Source organism: Anser anser (assembly GCF_964211835.1).
Source record: "Anser anser genome assembly, chromosome: 34".
NCBI lineage: Eukaryota > Metazoa > Chordata > Aves > Anseriformes > Anatidae > Anser > Anser anser.
The window spans coordinates 94339-116325 of record NC_139755.1 but is presented as its reverse complement, the minus strand read 5'-3'; the positions used below and the strand labels follow the sequence as shown (position 1 = coordinate 116325).

Sequence of the window (21987 nt, the reverse complement as noted above, 5' to 3'; positions counted from 1 at the left end):
CTCCGGGCCTTGGGGTTTTGGGGGGTTTGGGGGTGATATTTTGGGGTGAATTCCGGGGATTTTGGGTCACCCAGGTGGACACGTCCTATGGGACTTGGGGTTTTTATAGGATTTGGGGCGGGTACTTTCTGGGATTTGGGGCGGATTTCTGGGATTTGGGGTTTTATGGCCCAGGTAGCCATGTTCTATGGGATTTGGGGGGTTTGGGGGTGATATTTTGGGTGAATTGAGGGGATTTTGGGTCCCCCAGGTAGACACGTCCTATGGGACTCGGGGTTTTTATAGGGTTTGGGGCGGTACTTTATAGGATTTGGGGCGGATTTCTGGGATTTGGGGTTTTTACGGCCGCGTACTCCGGGCCTTGGGGTTCTGGGGGGTTTGGGGGTGATATTTTGGGGTGAATTGAGGGGATTTCGGGTCCCCGCAGGTGGACATGTTCTCGGGCGCCATCTTCATCCGGGAGGCGCTGGGCTGGGAGCTCTACACCTCCGTCGGGGCCCTGCTGGTGGCCACGGGGCTCTACACCGCCACCGGTGGGGGCGGGGCTAAGGGGAGGGGGCGGGGCTTCCGGGGAGGGGGCGGGGCCAAAGGAGGGGGGCGGGGCTAAAGGAGGGGGCGGGACTTGAGGGGGCGGGGCCGGAAGTGGTAACGCGCGAGGGGCGGGGCTTAAAGGGAGGGGCGGGGCTTAAGGGGGTGGGAGGTTGGTGGGGAAGGGGGAGGGGGCGGGGCTTAAGGGGGCGGGGTTACGGGAGGCGGGGCTTAAGGGGGAGGGGCTCCGGGGGCGGGGCTTCGTAGGGTGGGGTCAAGGGGCGGGGCCTAAAGGGGGCGGGGCTAAAGGGATGGGAGCAGTGGGTGGGGAGGCAGTTGAGGGGCGGGGCTTAAATGGGTGGGGCCAGATGGGGGCGGGGCTTGTGGGGGCGTGGTCGCGTGGGGGCGGGGCTTGAAGGGGGCGTGGCCTAAAGGGGGCGTGGCCCGCAGGGGGCCTGGCGGCGCTGATGTACGCGGACGTGGTGCAGACGCTGGTGATCGTGGGGGGGGCCTCGGTGCTGGCCGCCTACGGTGGGACTGGGAGCACTGGGAGGGACTGGGGGGGGGTGGGGGGGGTGGGGGGGGACTGGGAGGGGGTGGGAGGGGGTTGGGGGGGACTGGGAGGGACTGGGAGGGACTGGGAGGGGATTGGGGGGGACTGGAAGGGACTGGGAGGGGACTGGGAGGGACTGGGAGGGGATTGGGGGGGACTGGGAGGGGACTGGGAGGGGACTGGGAGGGACTGGGAGGGACTGGGAGGCAGATGTCAGGGCATACTGGTTTATACTGGTTCATACCGGTTTGGATATCCTGGGCAGTACAGCTTTATACTGGTGCATACTGGTTTGTTACTGGTTTATAGTGGCTTGTCCTGGCTTATACTGATATATATTGGTTTATGCTGGTTTATACTGGTGCGTACTGGTTCTTAGTGCTCCATACTGGTTTGGTCCATAGTGGGCTCTGCTTTTTCATACTGGTTAGCACTGGTTCATACTGGTTTGTAGCAGTTTGTAGTGGTTTATAGTGGCTTGTAGTGGTTTATATTGGTTTATACTGGTTTATACTGGTTCTTAGTGCTCCATACTGGTTTATACTGGTTCTTAGTGCTCCATACTGGTTTATACTGGTTCTTAGTGCTCCATACTGGTGTGGACCATAGTGGGCTCTACTTTTTCATACTGGTTAGCACTGGATCTTAATGGCTCATACTAGTTTGTTGTGGTTTATATCGGCTTGTAGTGGTTTATAGTGGTTTATACTGGTGTTTACTGGTTTGTACTGGTTCTTAGTGCTCCATACTGGTTTGGAGCATAGTGGGCTCTACATTCTCAGACTGGTTAGCACTGGTTTGTACTGGTTTATAGTGATTTATACTGGCTTATAGTGTCTTGTCCTGGGTTATACTGGTTTATATTGGTTTATACTGGTCTGTACTGGTCTGTACTGGTTCCTAGTGTTTCATACTGGTTTGGACTGTAGCAGGCTCTACTTTCTCATACTGGCTAGCACTGGTTTATACTGGTTTGTACTGGTTTATAGTAGTTTATAGAGGTTTATATTGGTTTCTACTGGTTTATAGCATCTAGTATTGGTTTATACTGGTTTGTACTGGTTCCTAGTGTTCCATACTGGTTTGGACCATAGTGGGCTCTACTCTCTCATACTGGTTAGCACTGGTTTATACTGGTTTTTACTGGTTTATAGTGCTTTGTACTGGTTTATCCCAGTCCATAGGGGCTTATACTGGTTCCTACTGGTTCTTACTGGTTCTTACTGGTCCCGCAGCCCTGTCGGCGGTCGGGGGGCTGCCGTCCCTGTGGCAGCGCTTCCCGCTGGCGCTGCCCCACAACGCGTCGGGGCCGTGCCCCTCGCCGCGGGCCCTGGCCCTGCGCCTGCTGCGCCCCCCCGGCACCGACCTGCCCTGGCCGGGGCTGCTGCTGGGGCTGGGCGTCACCGCCGGGTGGTACTGGTGCACCGACCAGGTACTGGGAGGCACTGGGAGGGGGTGGGGGGGGACTGGGAGGGGATGGGAGGGGATTGGGGGGGACTGGGAGGGGATGGGAGGGGACTGGGAGGGACTGGGGGGGACTGGAAGGGGATTAGAAGGGACTGGAAGTTACTGGGAGGGGTTTTAGGAGGGACTGGGAGCTACTGGGAGGGGACTGGATGCTACTGGGAGGGAGTGGGAGCTACTGGGAGGGACTGGGAGCTACTGAGAGGGACTGGGAGCTACTGGAAGGGGTTTTAGGAGGGAGTGGGAGCTACTGGGAGCTACTGGGTGGGACTGGAAGGTATTGGAAGGGGTTGTAGGAGGGACTGGGAGTTTCTGGGAGGGGACTGGGAGCTACTGGGAGGGGACTGGGAGCTACTGGGAGGGACTGGAAGCTACTGGGAGGGGATTAGGAGGGGATTACGAGAGACTGGGAGCTACTGGGAATGGATTCGGAGCGACTGGAAGCTACTGGGAAGGGACTGGGAGGGAACTGGGAGCAACTGGGAGGGACTGGGAACTACTAGGAGGGGATTAGGAGGGACTGGGAGCTACTGGGAGGAGACTGGATACTACTGGGAGGGGACTGGGAGCTACTGGGATCTACTGGAAGGGGTTTTAGGAGGGAGTGGGAGGGGATTAGGAGGAACTGAGTGCTACTGGGAGGGACTGGGAGTTACTGGGAGCTACTGGTAGGGGATTAGGAGGGGCCGGGAGTTACTGGTAGGGGATTAGGAGGAGAGACTGGGAGCTACTGGGAGGGGTTTTTGGAGGGACTGGGAGCTACCGGAAGGGGTTTTAGGCGGGACTGGGAGGGGATTAGGAGGAACTGGGAGCTACTGGGAGTTACTGGGAGCGACTGGTGTCCGCAGGTGATCGTGCAGCGGTGCCTGGCGGGCCGCTCGCTGCTGCACGTGCGGGCGGGCTGCGTGCTCTGCGGGTACCTGAAGGTGCTGCCCGTCTTCCTCATGGTGCTGCCCGGCATGGCCGCCCGCCTCCTCTTCCCCGGTGCGTGCCCACCCGGCCTACCCCGGTAGCCCAAATCCCAGGGGGGGTTGCCCGAAGGGGCTACTGAAAATGGCTGCCCAAAATGGCTGCCGCCCAAGATGGCTGCTGCCGAAGATGGCTGCCGCCCAAGATGGCTGCCGCCCAAGATGGCTACCCCCAAGATGGCTGCCCCCAAGATGGCTGCCCCCAAGATGGCTGCCCCCAAGATGGCTGCCCAAGGTGGTTGTCCAATGGGGCTACCACCCAAAATGGCAGCCCAAGATGGCTGCCGCCCAAGATGGCCACCACCCAAGATGGCTGCCGCGCAAGATGGCTGCCACCCAAGATGGCTGCCGCCCAAGATGGCTACTGAAAATGGCTGCCCAAGGTGGTTGCCCAACATGGCTACCACCCAAAATGGCCACCCAAGATGGTTGCCAATGGGGCTACCTAAAATGGCTACCCAAAATGGCTGCCCAACATGGCTACCCAAAATGGCTGCCCAAGGTGGTTGCCCAATGGGGCTACCTGAAGTGGCTACCTAAAATGGCTACCTAAGATGGCCACCCAAGATGGCTACCACCCAAAATGGCCGCCCAAGATGGCCGCCGCCCAAGATGGCCGCCGCCCAAGATGGCCGCCGCCCAAGATGGCTGCCGCCCAAGATGGCCGCCGCCCAAGATGGCCGCCACCCAAGATGGCCGCCCAACGTGGCTCCCCAAAATGGCTGCCCAAGGTGGTTGCCCAGTGGGGCTACCTAAAGTGGCTACCTAAAATGGCTGCCCAAGATGGCCGTCCAAGATGGCTACCACCCAAAATGGCCGCCCAAGATGGCCGCTGCCCAAGATGGCCGCCGCCCAAGATGGCTGCCGCCCAAGATGGCCGCCAGCCAAGATGGCCGCCCAACATGGCTCCCCAAAATGGCTGCCCAAGGTGGTTGCCCAGTGGGGCTATCTAAAGGGGCTACCTAAAATGGCCGCCCAAGATGGCCACTGACCAAAATGGTTGCCCAAGATGGCCACCACCCAAAATGGCCACCAGCCAAGATGGCCGCCCAAGGTGGTTGCCCAATGGGGCTACCTAAAATGGCTACCCAAAATGACTGCCCAAGATGGCTACCCAAAATGGCCGCCCTGGATGGCTACCGAAAATGGCTACCTAAAATGGCCAGCCAAGATGGCCACTGACCAAAATGGCCGCCCAAGATGGCCACCCAAGATGGCCACCGCCCAAGATGGCCGCCCTTCATGGAACCCAAGGATCCCGCCCCTAATCCCTCAAATCCCACTTTATTACGCCCCTAATCCCAGATAATCCCCCTCATCCTGCCCATAATCTACTAATCCCACACCTAACCCCCAGATAATACCCCTAATCCCGCCCATGATCCCCCTAATCCCACCCATTGTCCCCTCTAATCCCACAAAATTCCCTTAATCCCACCAAAAATCTCCTTAATCCCCCCCAATCACACCCCTAATCCTATATAATCCCCTTTATCGTGCCTCTAATCCCCCCAGTCCCCCCTAACATTGCCTCATCCCACATCATTCCCCTAAACCCATCTAAGTGCACTCCTAATCCCACATAATTCCCCTAGTCCCACTCATAATCCCTTTAATGTCACCCATTATCCCCACTAAACTCGCCTAATCCCATCAAATTTCCTAATCCCGCCAATAATCCCCCAAATACCGTTTTATTACATCCCTAATCCCACACGATTCCCTAATCCTGCCCAGTATCCTCCCTAAAATGAGCTAATGCAACCTCATTCCCCTAATCCCCTGCCCCTAACCCCCTAATCTCACCCCTACTCCTCTCTAAAATCACCTAATCCCACACTTTTCCCCCTAATCTCACCCCTAAACCCCCTAATCCTGCCCTCTAATCCCCCAGTACCGCCCCTAACTACCCCTAATCTCGCCCCTAACCCCCATAATCTCGCCTTTAGTCCCTCTAATCCCTCCCCTCATCCGTTTACCCGACCCCTATTCCCCCTAATCCCGCCCCCTAATCCCTTAATCCACCCTCCTGCAGACGTGGTGGGCTGTACAGACCCCGAGGAGTGCCAGCGCGCCTGCGGCTCCCCCGTGGGCTGCTCCAACGTGGCGTATCCGCGGCTTGTCCTCACCCTGCTGCCCCCCGGTAGGATTATGGGATTATCAAGGGTTATCAGGGGATTATCGCTGGTAATTGAGGGTTATTAGGGGATTATTAGTGGTAATGGGCATTATTAGGGGATTATTAGTGGATAATAGGGGATTAATAGCGGATTATTAGTGGCTAATAGGGTATTATTGGGGGATTATTAGTGGTAATTGAGGGTTATTAGGGTATTATTAGTGGTAATCAGGGATTAGGGGATTATTAGTGGTAAATAAAGGGTTATTAGGGGATTATGGGTGGTAATCGAGGATTATCAGGGGATTATTAGTTGTAAACGAGGGTTATTATGGGATTATTGGTGGTAATCGAAGGTTATTGGGGGTTAATAGTGGTAATTGAGGGTTATTAATGGATTATTAGTGGTAATTGAGGGTTATTAAGGGATTATTAATGCCTATTAAGGCGTTATTAGATCTATTAATCCCTAATTAGCAGCCATTAATCCCATATTATTGGCCTTTAATCGTATATTAGCAGCCATTAATGACAGATTAGTGTCCAACAATCCCATATTAGCGGCCATTAATCCAGACTAGCGACTATTAATCCACATTAGAGTCCATTAAAACCAGATTAGTGGCCAATAATCCCATATTAGAAGCCATTAATGCCACATTAGTGGCCAATAGTACCAGATTAGAGGCTATTAATCCAGATTAGTGGCCAATAATCCCTCATTAGCAGCCATGAATACAGATGAGCAGCATTAATCCCAGTTTATCGGCCATTAATACGGATTAGAGGCCATTAATCCCACATTAGCGTCCAATAATCCCATATTAACGGCCGTTAATCCCATACTAGCGGCCGTTAATCCCACGTCAGATGCCATTAATCCCATATTAGAGGCCATTAATCCCATATTAGAGGCCATTAATCCCACATTAGAGGCCAAGAATCCCATATTAGAGGCCAAGAATCCCATATTAGAGGCCAAGAATCCCAGATTAGAGCCCAAGAACCCCAGATTAGCGGCCATTAACCCCCGTTTATGACCTCTGTGGCCCTACCGGAGGCCCGCCACGGCGGGTCGGGGGCTCCCTAATTAGCGGCCGGCCTAATTAACGCCGCCCCACCCCCCCCCCGGCAGGGCTGCGGGGGCTGATGCTGGCGGCGGTGCTGGCGGCCCTCATGTCCTCGCTGGCCTCCATCTTCGCCAGCGCCAGCGCCATCTTCTCCCTCGACGTCTACCAGCGCCTGCGGCCCCGCGCCAGCCAGCGGCACCTGCTGGTGGCCGGCAGGTGGGGACGGGGGGGGTGGGGGACACCGGGGGGACACCGTGGGGACGCCGTGGGGTCACGGGGACGCCGTGGGGTTGTGGGGAGAACGTGGGGCCACCATAGGGCCATGGGGACACCGTAGGGACCATGAGGACACCACGGGGCCACCATAGGGCCATGGGGACACCATATGGCCATGGGGCCACCACGGGGCCACCATAGGTCCATAGGGACACCACAGGGCCATGGGGCCACCACGGGGCCACCATAGATCCAGAGGGCCACCACAGGTCCACGGGGCCACCACAGGGACACCATAGGGCCATGGGGCCACCATAGGGCCATGGGGCCACCATAGGTCCATAGAGCCGCCATAGGGCCACGGGGCCACCACAGGGACACCATAGGGCCACGGGGCCACCATAGGTTCATAGAGCCACCATAGGTCCAGAGGGCCACCACAGGTTCACAGGGCCACCGCAGGGACACCATAGGGCCACAGGGCCACCATAGGTCCATGGGGACACCACAGGGACACCATAGGGCCATGGGGCCACCATAGATCCATAGGGCCACCACAGGGCCACAGGGACACCATATGGCCATGGGGCCACCACGGGGCTGCCATAGGGCCATGGGGCCACCATAGGTCCATAGGGACACCACAGGGCCATGGGGCCACCACAGGGCCACGGGGCCACCATAGGTCCAGAGGGCCACCACAGGTCCACGGGGCCACCACAGGGACACCATAGGGCCATGGGGCCACCATAGGTCCATAGAGCCGCCACAGGGCCACGGGGCCACCATAGGTCCAGAGGGCCACCACAGGGACGTGGGGCCACCGTGGGGCCACCATAGGTCCATAGTGACACCACGGGGACACCATAGGGCCACGGGGCCACCATATGGCCATGGGGCTGCCATAGGGCCATGGGGGCCACCATAGGTCCAGAGGGCCACCATAGGGCCACGGGGCCACCACAGGGCTGCCATAGGGCCATGGGGCCACCATAGGTCCATAGGGCCACCACGGGGCCATCATAGGTCCATAGGGCCACCATAGGGCCATGGGGACACCATATGGCCATGGGGCCACCACAGGGCTGCCACAAGGCCATGGGGGCCACCATAGGTCCAGAGGGCCACCATAGGGCCACGGGGCCACCACAGGGCTGCCATAGGGTCATGGGGCCACCATAGGTCCATAGGGCCACCACGGGGCCATCATAGGTCCATAGGGGCACCATAGGGCCACGGGGACACCATATGGCCATGGGGCCACCACAGGGCTGCCATAGGGCCATGGGGACACCACGGGGACACCATAGGGCCACGGGGCCACCATAGGTCCAGAGGGCCACCACGGGGCCACCATAGGTCCATAGAACCACCACAGAGCCACGGGGCCACCATAGGTCCATAGGGCCACCATAGGGCCACCGGGCCACCATAGGTCCACGGGGCCACCATACGTCCATAGGGACACCATAGGGCCATGGGGCCACCACAGGGACACCACAGGGCCACCATAGGGCCACAGGGCCACCACAGGTCCACGGCCAACCCTCGACCACGGCCAACGGTGGCCGAGGAGGTGCCACCAGAGGGGGGGGGTGACGCCGGTGTCCCCGCAGGCTGTGGATGGTGGTGCTGGTGGCCCTGAGCCTGGCCTGGCTGCCGGTGGTGGAGGTGGCACAGGGCGGGCGCCTCTTCGACTACATCCAGGCCGTCGGCAGCTTCCTGAGCCCGCCCGTCGCCGCCGTCTTCTTCCTCGCCATCTTCGTGCCCCGCGTCAACGAGCCCGTGAGCGGGGGAGGGGGGCGGGGGGGGGGGGCGGGGAGGAAGAGGAGGGGCCCGAGGGGTTGGGGGTGGTGATGAAGGACCCACCCCCAAGGGTCCCGGGAGGAAGAGGAGGGGGCTCAAGTGGCTGTAGGTGACGAAGATGGAGACACGAGGCTGTGGAGGAAGAGGAGGGACCCATGAGTCTGTAGATGATGAAGATGAGGGACCCAAGAGGCCATGGAGGAAGAGGAGGAACCCAAGTGCCCGTAGATGATGATGATGATGATGATGATGATGATGATGATGATGATGATGATGAAGAAGGAGCCAAGTGTCCGTGGAGGAAGAGGAGGGACCCAAGTGTTCATAGATGAGGAAGAGGAGGGACCCAAGTGGCTGTAGATGATGATGAAGGACCCGAGTGTCTGTAGATGATGAAGATGAGGGACCCAAGGGTCTATGGAGGAAGAGGAGGGACCCAAGTGCTGGTAGATGATGATGAAGAAGGACCCAAGTGTCTGTAGATGATGATGAGGAACCCAAGTGTCTGTAGATGATGAAGATGAGGGACTCAAGTGGCCATGGAGGAAGATGAGGGACCCAAGTATCCAACGATGATGATGGGGGACCCAAGTGTCCGTAGATGAGGAAGATGAGGGACCCAAGTGCCCATGGAGGAAGAGGAAGGGCCTAAGTGTGGGTAGATGATGAAGCTGAGGGACTCAAGTGGCCATGGAGGAAGATGAGGGACCCAAGTGTCTGTAGATGACGATGATGAAGGACCCAAGTGTCCGTGGAGGAAGAGGAGGGACCCAAGTGTCCGTAGATGATGATGAAGGACCCAAGTGTCCATAGATGATGATGATGAAGGACCCAAGTGGCCATGGAGGAAGAGGAGGGACCCAAGTGTTGTAGATGATGATGAAGGACCCAGGAACCCAGGGGTTCAAGCTGGCCTCAAGGGGACCCGGGTGGCACCGAAGGGGACCAAGGTGTCCGGGTGGCCACCAGGGGACCCAAGTGGCCTCCAGGAGACCCAAGTGACCTCTGGGGGACCCAAGTGGCCACCAGGGGACCCAAGTGGCCTCCAGGGGACCCAAATGGCCTCCATGGGACCAAAGTAGCCTCCAGGAGACCCAAGTGGCCTCCAGGAGATCCCAGTGACCTCCAGAGGACCCAAGTGGCCTCCAGGAGACCCAAGTGGCCTCCAAAGGACCCAAGTAGCCTCCAGGAGACCCAAGTGGCTTCCAGGAGATCCCAGTGACCTCCATGGGACCCAGGTAGCCTCCAGGAGACCAAAGTGGCCTCCAAAGGACCCAAGTGGCCACCAGAGGACCCAAATGGCCTCCATGGGACCAAAGTAGCCTCCAGGAGATCCCAATGACCTCCAGGAGACCCAAGTAGCCTCCAGGAGACCCAAGTGGCCTCCAGGAGATCCCAGTGACCTCCATGGGACCCAGGTGGCCTCCAGGAGACCAAAGTGGCCTCCAAAGGACCCAAGTGGCCTCCAGGAGACCCAAGTGGCCTCCAGGGGACCCAAGTGGCCCCCATGTGACCCCCATGCCCCATCTCCTCCCCCTCCTCCCCCCCCCCAGGGCGCCTTCTGGGGCCTGGTGCTGGGCCTGGTGCTGGGCCTGGTGCGGATGGTGCCCGAGTTCGTGCTGGGGACGGGGACGTGCGAGGCCCCCGGGCGCTGCCCGGCCTTCATCTGCGGCCTCCACTACCTGCACTTCGCCATCGTCCTCTTCCTCGCCACCTGCGCCATCGTCATCGCCGTCTCGCTCTGCTACCCGCCCATCCCCCGGCGGCACGTGAGTGATGTGGGGCGGGGGGGGGGGGTGGGGGGGGGGACACGGGGAGGGGGAGGGGCGTGGGGAGGGGGGAGAGGGACACGAGTGGTCATGGAGGAAGAGGAGGGGCCCAAGCGTGGGTAGATGGTGATGAAGGACCCAAGAGTCCATGGAGGAAGATGAGGGACTCTAGTGGCCATGGAGGAAGATGAGGAACCCAAGTGTCCGTAGATGAGGAAGATGAGGGACCCAAGAGTCCATGGAGGAAGAGGAGGGACCAAAGTGTCTGTAGATGATGAAGATGAGGGACTCAAGTGGTCATGGAGGAAGATGAGGGACCCAAGTATCCAATGATGATGATGAGGGACCTGAGTGTCCGTAGATGAGGAAGATGAGGGCCCCAAGAGTCCATGGAGGAAGAGGAGGGACCCAAGAGTCTGTAGATGATGAAGCTGAGGGACTCGAGTGGCCATGGAGGAAGATGAGGGACCCAAGTGTCCGTAGATGATGATGATGATGGACCTAAGCGTCCATAGATGATGAAGATGAGGGACCCAAGTGTCAGTAGATGAGGAAGATGAGGGACTCAAGTGGCCATGGAGGAAGATGAGGGACCCAAGTGTCTGTAGATGATGATGATGATGGACCTAAGCGTCCATAGATGATGAAGATGAGGGACCCAAGTGTCAGTAGATGATGAAGATGAGGGACTCAAGTGGCCATGGAGGAAGATGAGGGACCTCAATGTCTACGGAGGAAGATGAGGGACCCAATTGTTGGTAGATGATGGTGAGGGACCCGAGTGTCCATAGAGGATGAAGATGAGGGACCCAAGTGTCCATGGAGGAAGATGAGGGACCCAAGAGTCTGTAGATGACGATGAAGGCCCCGAGTGTCCATAGATGAGGAAGATGAGGGACTCAAGCGGCCATGGAGGAAGATGAGGGACTGGGGAACCACGGGAGGAAGACGAGGGACCCAGGTGACCATGGTGACACCGCCCCCCCCCCCCCCCGTCCTCTCGTCCCCAGCTCCACCGCCTGGTCTTCAGCCTCCGGCACAGCCAGGAGCCGCGGGACGACCTGGACAAGGAGCCACCCCTGGATGGGGACGTCCAGCTGCAGAGTAAGGGACACGGGTGGCCGTGGGGACACCACGGGTGGCCCTGGGGACATCAACGGTGGCCTTGGGGACATCAACTGTGGCCTTGGGGAAAGCTTGGGTGACCTTGGGGACATCAATGGTGGCCTTGGGGACATCAATGGTGGCCTTGGGGACATCAACGTTGACTTGGGGACATCAACGGTGGCTTGGGGACATCGATGATGGCCTTGGGGACACCATCGGTGGCCTAGGGGACATCAACGTTGACTTGGGGACACCTTGGGGGGCCTTGGGGACACCTTGGGTGGCCTTGGGGACATTAACATTGACTTGGGGACATCAGTGTTGACTTGGGGACACCAACATTGGCCTTGGGGACATCAGTGGTGGCTTGGGGACATCAACGGTGGCCTTGGGGACACCATGGGTGGCCTTGGGGACATGAATGATGGCCTTGGAGACACCTTGGGTGGCCTTGGGGACATGAATGATGGCCTTGGAGACACCTTGGGGACATCAGCGTAGACTTGGGGACACCTTGGGTGGCCTTGGGGACATCAGTGGTGGCCCTGGGGACATCAATGATGGCCTTGGGAACACCTTGGGTGGCCTTGGGGACATCAACGTTGACTTGGGGACACCAACAGTGGCCTTGGGGATACCCACGGTGGCCTTGGTGGCTTCGGGGCCACCACGGGTCCAGGTGGGACCCCACGGCCACGTCGCTCCCGTTCCTCTTCCAGACGTGGAGGTGGAGCCAAGCGGCCAAGGGGCGGAGCCGAGCAGCCAAGGGGCGGAGCCAAGCGGCCAGGGGGCAGAGCCAAGCGGCCAGGGGGCGGAGCCTGGCGGGGCGGGGGGCGTGGCCAAGTACGTGGCCCCGCCCCCCGAGGACCCAGTGTGGGGCCGGGTGGTCAACGTCAACGCGCTGATCATGACGGCCGTCGCCGTCTTCCTCTGGGGCTACTTCGCCTGAGATGCCCCAAAATCGCCCGGATTGAGCCCGAAAACGCCCCGAAACGCCCCCCAAAAGCCCCTCCCGAAAAAAGCCGCTCCCAAAACGTCCCCAACGCCTCAAAAAATGGCCCCGAAACGGCCCCGAAATCCCCCAAAAACGCGACGTCGAGAAACGTCAAAAAAAAGAATGACCCCAAAATTCCCGTAATTGGCCCCAAAGCGTCAGGAATACCTCCCAAAAAAATCCCCCCGAGCTACCGCGGAAATTTAAAAAAAATGACCCAAAATGCTGTTATTGCCTCCAAAATCCTCAAAAACGCCTTTTGGCCCCTAAAACGCCCTCGAATTCTTCAAATAAAGCAGAAACACCCGGAAACGCCGCCACAATGCGCTCAGAAACCCCAAAACATCTCAGTCTAACCCCAAATGCTCCCGAAATCCTCTCAAAGCACTTACGAACCCTCGAAATGTCCTAAAAGCCCCGATTCGCCCCAAAACCTCAAATGCGTGTCCCAAATCCGATGAAATCCCCCCCGAAATGTTCCAAAACACCAAGACTCCCCCGAAATGCCCCAAAACCATCCCGAACGACCCCAAAAAACCGTCCTCGAACTTCGCTTTTTTGAAAACGGCTGGAAGGGGGAAAAAGAGAAAAAAAAAATGCAAGTTTTTGTAAATCACCCCCAAAACTGGGGAAATTTGATCCCATCGTCCAAAAAAAGCAAGTTTCGCTCCTCGCGCTCCCCGGGCGCCGTTTTTGGGGCCGTTTTAGGGGAAATAAGGCGCGGTGGGGTGGGGTGGGGCGTGGTCAAGGTGGGCGGGGCTTATCCTCCGAAGCCCCGCCCTCCAGCCCCGCCCAGTCGAGCCGCCATTCGTCGGGGGCCAGCTGGTGCCGGTGCGTCAGCCAACCGGCGTTGGCCAAGCCTGTGAGGGGGCGGGAAGGGCGATGACGTCACGGCGGGATTGATGACGTCATGGTGATGACGTCATGGTGATGACGTCATGATGATGACATCACGTACCGCGTAAGAAGGCGGGGCCAAGGGCGGTGTCCCACAGCCGCGAGCTCTCGGCCACCGCGGCCCACGGCACCGAGCCCGGCGCTGGAGGGGGGACAACGGGGGGTGGGGGGGGACGTGTCACCGGCGGGGAACCCCGAAATCCCACCCCGGGACCCCAAAATCCAACCCTGCGACCCCCGGAAATGCCATCGGGACCCCAAAAAACGTCCCCGGGACCCCGAAAACCCAACCCCGCGCCCCAAAATGGCCCCAGGGAGCCCCAAAACCAAGCCCAGGAACCAGCAAAGAACAGCCCCAAAACCCTCGAGAACCCCAAAATCTCACCCCGGGACCCCAAAATCCCACCCCAGGACCCCCCAAAAATGTCCCCAGGACTGCAAAAAACCCAACCCCGCACCCCAAAATGGCCCCAGGGAGCCCCAAAACCAAGCCCAGGAACCAGCAAAGTCCCCCTTGAGGACCCCCAAAACCACCTCGAGGACCCCCAAAACCACCCTAGGGTCCCCCCCAACCCCCCAGGACCCCCCAAACCACCTCGAGAACCCCAAAACCACCTCGGGGACCCCAAAACCACCTCCAGGACCCCTGAAATCACCCCGGAGACCCCAAAAACCACCGCGGGGACCCCCCCCCAACCCCCCAGACCACCTTGAGGACCCCCAGAACCACCTCAAGGACCCCCAAAATCACCCTAGGGACCCCCCTAACCCCCCAGGACCCCCCAAACCACCTCAAGGACCCCCCCAACCCCCCCCCGGACCCTCAAACCACCCCAAAGACCCCCCCCAACCCCCCCAAACCACCTCAAGGACCCCCCCAACCCCCCCCAACCCCCCAGGACCCCCCCAACCCCCCCAGGACCCCCCAAACCACCTCGAGGACCCCCCCAAACCACCCTAGGGATCCCCCCAGCCGCCCCCAACCCCCCCAGGACCCCCCCAAACCCACCCCAAGACCCCCCGAGGACCCCTCCCCCCCCCCCCCGGAACTCACGGCAGCGGCGCAGGCGCTGCTGCAGGCGGCGCAGGGCAGCACCCATGGGTGCCCCCGGGGGCAGGTCGGGGCCCAGCAGCTCCTCCAGCAGCAGGGCGTGGGCGCAGGCCCGCAGGGGGGCGTCGGGGGGGGCCCCGTGTCGCAGCCCCACCCCCACCCAGCCTGGGGGGGGGCAGGGAACCCATCGTTAGGTTGGGGACCCCCCCGTTGGGTTGGGGACCCCCCCACTGAGTTGGGGACCCCCCCGTTGGGTTGAAGACCCTCCCTATTGGGTTGGGGACCCCCCCATTGGGTTGGGGACCCCCCCATTGGGTTGGGGACCCCCCCTTTTGGGGTTTGAGACCCCCCCCCCGTTGGGTTCAGGACCCCCCAGATGGGTTGGGGACCCCCACATTGGGTTGATGACCCCCCCCGTTGGGTTCAGGACCCCCCCAGTTGGGTTGGGGTCTCTCCATTGAGTTGGGGACCCCCCCGTTGAGTTGGGGACCCCCCCCATTGGGTTGAGGAGCCCCCCCCCCATTGGGTTTGGGACCCCCCGTTGGGTTGGGGTCTCCCCATTGAGTTGGGGACCCCCCCGTTGGGGTTGGGACCCCTCTCATTGCCATTGTAGACCCCTACGATGGGTGGGGGACCCCAAATCCGGGGACCCCCCCCCAGACTGAGGACCCCTCCCCAATTTGGGGACCCCCCCTTTAATTTTGGGGACCCCCCCACAAATTTCGGGACCCCCACCCCAAAACCGGATCCCCCATACCCCAAGACCGGATCCCCCCACCCCAAAACCGGAGCCACCACCCCAAAACCGGAGCCCCCACCCCAATTTAGGGACCCCCCCCAAACTGAGAACCCCTCCCCAATTTGGGGACCCCCCAATTTCGCCCCCCCCCCCCACATAATTTCGGGGCCCCCACCTCGGCTGGGGCGCAGCACGATGACGTAGTCGCGGGTGCCGCACTCCACCGCCTTCCTCAGCTCGGCCTCGCTGCGGGGACAAATTTGGGGACCCCCCACCCCGATTTGGGGACCCCTCCCCGATTTGAGGACCCCACCCCGATTTGGGGACCCCTCCCCGATTTGGGGACCCCCCCCCAGACCCCCGATTTCCCACCCCCAACCCCCCTCCTCCTCACCTCTTGACCAGGCGGTGCAGGGGGGCGCCCAGGTGGAGGCGCAGGCGGGTGCCGAAGCCTGGGGGGGACGTTGGGGGGCGTTGGGGGGCATTTGGGGGGGCGTTGGGGGGGTGTTGGGGGGCGTTGGGGGGTGTTGTGGGGGCGTTGGGGGGTGTTGTGGGGGCGTTGGGGGGCGTTGGGGGGGGTTGGGGGGGTGTTGGGGGGTGTTGGGGGGCGTTGGGTGACACAAGGGTAAGGTTGGGTGACACCGAGTGACACAGGGGTGACATTGGGTGACACAGGGGTGTCATTGGGTGACTTTGGGTGACACTGGGGTGATACTGGGTGACGTTGGGTGACACTGGGTGACAGGGGTGTCACTGGGTGACGTTGGGTGACACTGGGGTGATACTGGGTGACGTTGGGTGACACTGGGTGACACAGGGGTGTCATTGGGTGACGCTGGGTGACACTGGGGTGATACTGGGTGACGTTGGGTGACGTTGGGTGACACTGGGGGGCATCGGGTGACAAAAGGGTGATGTTGGGTGACACAAGGATGAGGTCGGGTGACGTTGGGTGACACAGGAGTGATGCTGGGCGACGTTGGGTGACACAAAGGTGACACAAGGGTGACACTGGGTGACGTTGGGTGACGTTGGGTGACACGGGAGTGACACTGGGTGACACTAGGGTGATGTTCAGTGACGTTGGGTGACATTGGGTGACAGCAGGTGACACGGGGGTGATGTTGGGTGACATGAGGGTGACACTGGGTGACACAGGGGTGACGTTGGGTGACACCAGGTGACAAAAGGGTGACGTTGGGTGACACGGGGGTGACGTTGGGTGATGTTGGGTGACACAGGGGTGATACTGGGTGACACTGGGTGACACCAGGTGACGCGGGGGTGACGTTGGGTGACGCTGGGTGACACCAGGTGACAAGGGGGTGACGATGGGTGGCACAGGGGTGACACCGGGTGACAGAAGGGTGACACAAGGGTGACCTTGGGCAACGTTGGGTGGCACTGGGGGACGCTGGGTGGCACCAGGTGACGGGGGGGGTGACATCACGTGACAAGGAGGGGGTGACATCACGTGACAAGGGGGGGGTGTGACATCACGTGACAAGGGGGGGGGTGACATCACGTGACCCCGGGGCGACGCCCCCCACCCCCACCCCCGCACTCACCGGGCAGCAGCGGCTCGCGGGGGTTGACCTCCTCCGGGCCGGGCACGCTGATGACGTCAGCGGCGGGGGGCGTGGCCGGGGGCTCGTGGGCGGGGCTTGGCCGCAAGGCCCCGCCCAGGGCGAGGCGGAGGCGGGGCCTGTTGAGGGTGGGCAGGCGGAGGGCCCCCACCGCCCCCACGTTGCAGCCCAGGTGGGCGCCCACCAGCAGGGCCACCAGCACCCAGCTCAGCCTGCGGGGGTGGGGGGGGGCGTTTCCCATCAGCCCCCGGGGCGCGGGGCCCTGGGGGGGGGTCCCCGCCCCTTCCCATCAGCCCCCGCGGCGCCCCGATCCCAGCAGCCCCTGCGGTTCCCCCGCCAATCGCTGAGCGTCTCCCCACGGACAAAAACAAAAGTGAAAGCACCAAAACGAAAGTGAAAGTCCTCCCGTATCCCATCAGCCCCTGGGGCACGGAACCTTCCCATGAGCCTCTGGGGGTCCCCCGCCCCTTCCCATCAGCCCCTGCGGTTGGCCAGCCAATCGCGGAGCCTCTCCACGTGGGCAGAAACGAAAGCGAAAGCACCAAAACGGAAGTGAAAGTCTTCCCATATCCCATCAGCCCCTGCGGCACGGAGCCTTCCCATGAGCCCCTGGGGTTCCCCACCCCTTCCCATCAGCCCCTGCGGCGCCCCGATCCCAGCAGCCCCTGCGGTTCCCCCGCCAATCGCTGAGCTTCTCCCCACGGACCGAAACGAAAGTGAAAGTCCTCCCGTATCCCATCAGCCCCTGGGGCACGGAACCTTCCCATGAGCCTCTGGGGCTCCCCGCCCCTTCCCTTGGCGAGGCCCCGCCCCCTCCCTAAGCCCCGCCCACCAATCAGACCATGTCCCCTTCTTTAGGCCACGCCCACCAGACAGGCCACGCCCCCCTAAGCCCCGCCCCCGCACCAGGGCCGCCCCTCCAGCAGGGGCAGCAGCAGCAGCGCCAGCGCCAGGCCCACGGCGTTCACCAGCGTCTCCTGCCCAGTATAAACCAGTAAGGACCAGTAAGGTCCAGTATAGACCAATATGGACCAATACAGACCAGTATGGGCCAGTATGGACCAGTACGGGCCACATACAGCTCCCAGTAATACCAGTTGCCTTCCCAGCGCTCCCAGTAGGAACCAGTCCCCCTCCCAGTTCCTCCCAGTATGAACTGGGTCCACCCCCCAGTGCTCCCAGTACCAGCCAGTTGCCCCCCCAGGTCCTCCCAGTGCTCCCAGTTCCCCTCCCACTGGTCCCAGTATGAACCAGCTGCCCTTCTGATACCTCCCGGTGCGCCTGGTTTCCCTCCCAGTGCTCCCAGTATGAACTCGTTCCCGCCCCAGTTCCTCCTAGTTCCCATCCCAGTGGTCCCAGTTTGAACCAGCTGCCCTCCCAATAACTCCCAGTGCTCCCAGTTCCCTTCCCAGAGCTCCCAGTTGCCCTCCCAGTATGAACCGGTTCCCCTCCCAGTTCCCCCCAGTATGAACCAGTTCCCCTCCCAGCGCTCCAAGTACTAACCAGTTGCCCTCCCAGTGCTCCCAGTTCCCCTCCCAGTCCCTCCCAGTCCCCCCCAATCCCCTCCCAGCCCCTCCCAGTCCCTCCCAGTCTCCCCCAATCCCCTCCCAGTCCCTCCCAGTCCCGCCCAATCCCCTCCCAGCCCCCCCCAATCCCCTCCCAGTGCCCCCCCAGCCCCTCCCAGTGCCTCCCAGTCCAAACCAGTCGCACCTGGCTGCCGTCCTTGGCGCTCACCTCGGCCGCGTTCTCCCTGCGGGCCTGGTGCACGGCCACGGCCGCCCGCGTGGCCCCGCCCGCCACCGCCACCGCGCTCTGGGGACACCAGTAACACCCAGTGCCTCCCAGTGCCTCCCAGTAGCACCCCAGTAACACCCCAGTGACATCCCAGTACCACCATAATGGCACCCCGGTAGCTCCCAGTGACATCCCAGTGCCATCCAGTGGCCCCCGACGGCACCTCGATGCCACCCAGTGCCACCCCAGTGTCACCCAGTGCCTCCCAGTAACACCCAGTGCCACCCCAGTGCCTCCCAGTGCTGCCGCAACGGCACCCCGGTAGCTCCCAGTGCCATCCCAGTGCCACCCAGTGGCCCCCGACGGCACCTCGATGCCACCCAGTGCCACCCCAGTGTCACCCAGTGCCTCCCAGTAACACCCAGTGCCTCCCAGTGCCTCCCAGTAACACCCAGTGCCACCCCAGTGCCTCCCAGTGCCGCCGCAATGGAACCCCGGTAGCTCCCAGTGACATCCCAGTGCCACCCAGTGGCTCCCGACGGCACCTCGATGCCACCCAGTGCCACCCCAGTGTCACCCAGTGCCTCCCAGTAACACCCAGTGCCTCCCAGTGCCTCCCAGTAACACCCCAGTACCTTCCAGTAACAACCCAGTGCCTCCCGGTGCCGCCGCAACGGCACCCCAGTAGCTCCCAGTGCCATCCCAGTGCCACCCAGTGGCCCCCGACGGCACCTCAATGCCTCCCAGTAACACCCAGTGCCTCCCAGTAACACCCCAGTGCCTCCCAGTGCCACCCCAGTGCCTCCCAGTGCCGCCGTAACGGCACCCCAGTAGCTCCCAGTGACATCCCAGTGCCACCCAGTGGCCCCCGATGGCACCTCGATGCCACCCAGTGCCACCCCAGTGTCACCCAGTGCCTCCCAGTAACACCCAGTGCCTCCCAGTGCCTCCCAGTAACACCCCAGTACCTCCCAGTAACAACCCAGTGCCTCCCAGTAACACCCCAGTGCCTCCCAGTGCCTCCCAGTACCACTCACTCCCACCCCAGTGCCTCCCAGTCCCACCCCAGTCCCCCCAGCATCCCTCTGACGTCGCCCCAGTGTCCTCCCAGTATCCCCCAGTACCGCCCTAACCCCTCCCCACCACCGAAGCCCCGCCCCCTCCACTCAAGCTCCGCCCCCTGACATCACGCCCCGCCCCCAGCCCCCAACCCCACCCCAAGCCCTGCCCCCAAACCCCGCCCCTCCCACCCCAAGCCCCGCCCCCACCCGAGGCCCCGCCCCCCGGCGAGGCCCCGCCCCCTATGACGTCACACCTTGGCCATGGCCGCCGCCCCCAGCAGCAGCGGCCCCGCCCCCCCGCAGCCGGGCGCCAGCAGCTCCAGCACCAGCCCCAGGTCGTTGATGACGTCAGCGGCCAGCCTGCGGGGGGCGGGGCCAAGGTCACGTGACGGGGCGGGGCCTCAAGGGGGCGGGGCCTCCACCAAAGGGGGCGGGGTTTGGGGGGGGGGGAGGTCGCTCACCGCCATTGCTTGGCCTCGCAGTCCAGGGAGGGCCTGCGGGGAGGAGGGACCAGTATGGACCAGTATAAACCAGTATGGACCAGTATAGATCAGTACGGACCAGTATGGACCAGTATAAACCAGTATGGACTGGTATAGATCAGTACAGACCAGTATAAACCAGTATGGACCGGTACAACACAAACTAGTATAGGCCAATATGGACCAGTAGTAGCCAGTATAGACCACTATAAACCAATATAGACCAGTATGGAGCAATATAAACCACTATGGACTGGTATAGATCAGTACGGACCAGTATGGACCAGTATAGATCAGTGCGGACCAGCATGGCTCAACATAGACCAGTATGGACCAGTACAACACATACTAGTATAGACCAATATGGACCAGTAGTAGCCAATATAGACCACTATAAACCAATACAGACCAGTATGGAGCAGTATAAACCAGTATGAACCAGTATAGGTCAGTATGGGCCAGTACCAACCAACATGAACCAGTACCAACCAGCATAAACCAGCATGACCCAATATAGACCAGTATGGGCCAGTGCAACCCAAACCAGTATAGCCCAGCATGGACCAGTACTAGCCAGTATAGACCACTACAAACCAGTATAGACCAGTATGGAGCAGTACTAACCAATATGGACCAGCATAAACCAGTATGGCCCAATATAGACCAGTACAAACCAAGCCAGTATAGCTCAGTATGCACCAGTACTAACCAGTATAGACAACTATAAACCAGTATGGACCACTATGGACCAATATGATCCAGTGCAAACCAGTATAGACCAGTATGGACCAGTATAAACCAGTATGCTCCAGTACAGACCAGCACAGATAAATATGGACCAGTATGGACCGCTACAGACCAATATAGACCAGTACATACCAGTATAGATCAGTACAAACTAATATGGCCCAGTATAAACCAGTATAGGCCAGTAGGCCCCATTGCTCCCAGTAACACCCCAAGTGCTCCCAGTGACAACCAGTCTCACCTCCCAGTGCTCCCAATAGTCCCTCCCAGTCCTCCCAGTAACCCCAGTGACCCCTCCCAGTACCTCCCAGTACCTCCCAGTAACCCCCAATGACCCCTACCAGTGCTCCCAGTAACTCCCAGTAACCACAATGACCCCTCCCAGTAACCCCCAGTACCTCCCAGTAAGCCCAATGACCCCTCCCAGTGCTCCCAGTCCCTCCCAGTACCCCCAGTGACCCCTCCCAGTCCCTCCCAGTCCGTCCCAGTGCCCCCAGTGCTCACCCCTGGAGCCAGGCGAAGGCGATGCGCGTCACCATCCCCAGCCCATCTGCGGGGGCACCATTTTGGGGTGAAATCAGGCAATTTTGGGGCACCCCCAAACATTTAATTCAAAATCGCCAAATTTTGGGGTGAAATCAGGCAGATTTGGGAAAAAATAGAATTTGGGAATGAAAGCTAAAGATTTTGGGGTGAAACAGGGAGATTTGGAAAAAAGAATTTGGGAATGAAAGCTGGAAATTTGGGGGTGAAATTGGGAGATTTGGGAAAAAAATAGAAATTGGGAATGAAATCTGGGAACTTGGTGAAATTGAGGTGATTTGGGAAAAATACAGAAACTGGGAATGAAATCTGGGAATTCTGGGGTGAAATCAGGGAGATTTGGGAAAAAATAGGATTTGGGAAGAAATGTGGAGATTTTGGGGTGAAATTGGGGAGATTTGGGAAGAATATAGAAATTGGGAATGAAATCTGGGAATTTTGGAGTGAAATCAGGGAGATTTGGGAAAAAATAGAATTTGGGCATGAAAATTGGAAATTTAGGGGTGAAATCGGAGAGATTTGGGAAAAACGAGAATTTGGGAACGAAAACTGG

The 21987-nt window shown here is 60.2% G+C and overlaps 3 protein-coding genes across 7 annotated transcripts in view; 2 read left to right on the top strand and 1 right to left on the bottom strand.

Annotated features, from left to right (window-relative positions):
• ITGAX (integrin subunit alpha X) overlaps positions 1–213 on the top strand; it is a gene marked incomplete at its 3' end in the record, with an annotated part of 20136 nt that extends 19923 nt beyond the window's left edge. Inside the window, exon 18 of the mRNA XM_083815032.1 lies at positions 175–213. Within this exon, the coding sequence (XP_083671158.1) occupies positions 175–213 (39 nt within the window). The remainder of the gene's footprint in view (positions 1–174) is intronic.
• On the top strand, positions 46–12989 carry LOC310888375 (sodium/glucose cotransporter 2-like). 5 transcript variants are annotated; one of them, XM_083815003.1, is made up of 10 exons: positions 46–533; positions 979–1059; positions 2317–2513; positions 3394–3529; positions 5549–5656; positions 6768–6918; positions 8535–8703; positions 10278–10493; positions 11504–11610; positions 12363–12901. In XM_083815003.1, exons 1-10 carry the CDS (start codon positions 434–436, stop codon positions 12547–12549), a joined length of 1452 nt encoding a protein of 483 aa, XP_083671129.1. In that variant the 5' UTR covers positions 46–433; the 3' UTR covers positions 12550–12901. The 5 variants fall into 5 exon arrangements, with proteins under 5 accessions (XP_083671129.1, XP_083671128.1, XP_083671126.1 ...); XM_083815002.1 differs by having other exon boundaries at positions 51–533; positions 11504–11597; positions 12320–12901; XM_083814999.1 differs by lacking the exons at positions 3394–3529; positions 6768–6918 and having other exon boundaries at positions 53–533; positions 11504–11597; positions 12320–12989.
• Positions 12990–13172: 183 nt separating this feature from the next.
• RUSF1 (RUS family member 1) lies at positions 13173–21518 on the bottom strand. Its single transcript, XM_083815004.1, has 11 exons — positions 21396–21518; positions 20124–20156; positions 19917–20022; positions 18578–18679; positions 17774–17844; positions 16850–17079; positions 15676–15733; positions 15457–15527; positions 14546–14707; positions 13553–13633; positions 13173–13454 (listed from the first exon to the last, which is right to left on the bottom strand). Exons 1-11 carry the CDS (start codon positions 21428–21430, stop codon positions 13339–13341), a joined length of 1065 nt encoding a protein of 354 aa, XP_083671130.1. The 5' UTR covers positions 21431–21518; the 3' UTR covers positions 13173–13338.
• Between the last annotated feature and the right edge of the window lie 469 nt (positions 21519–21987).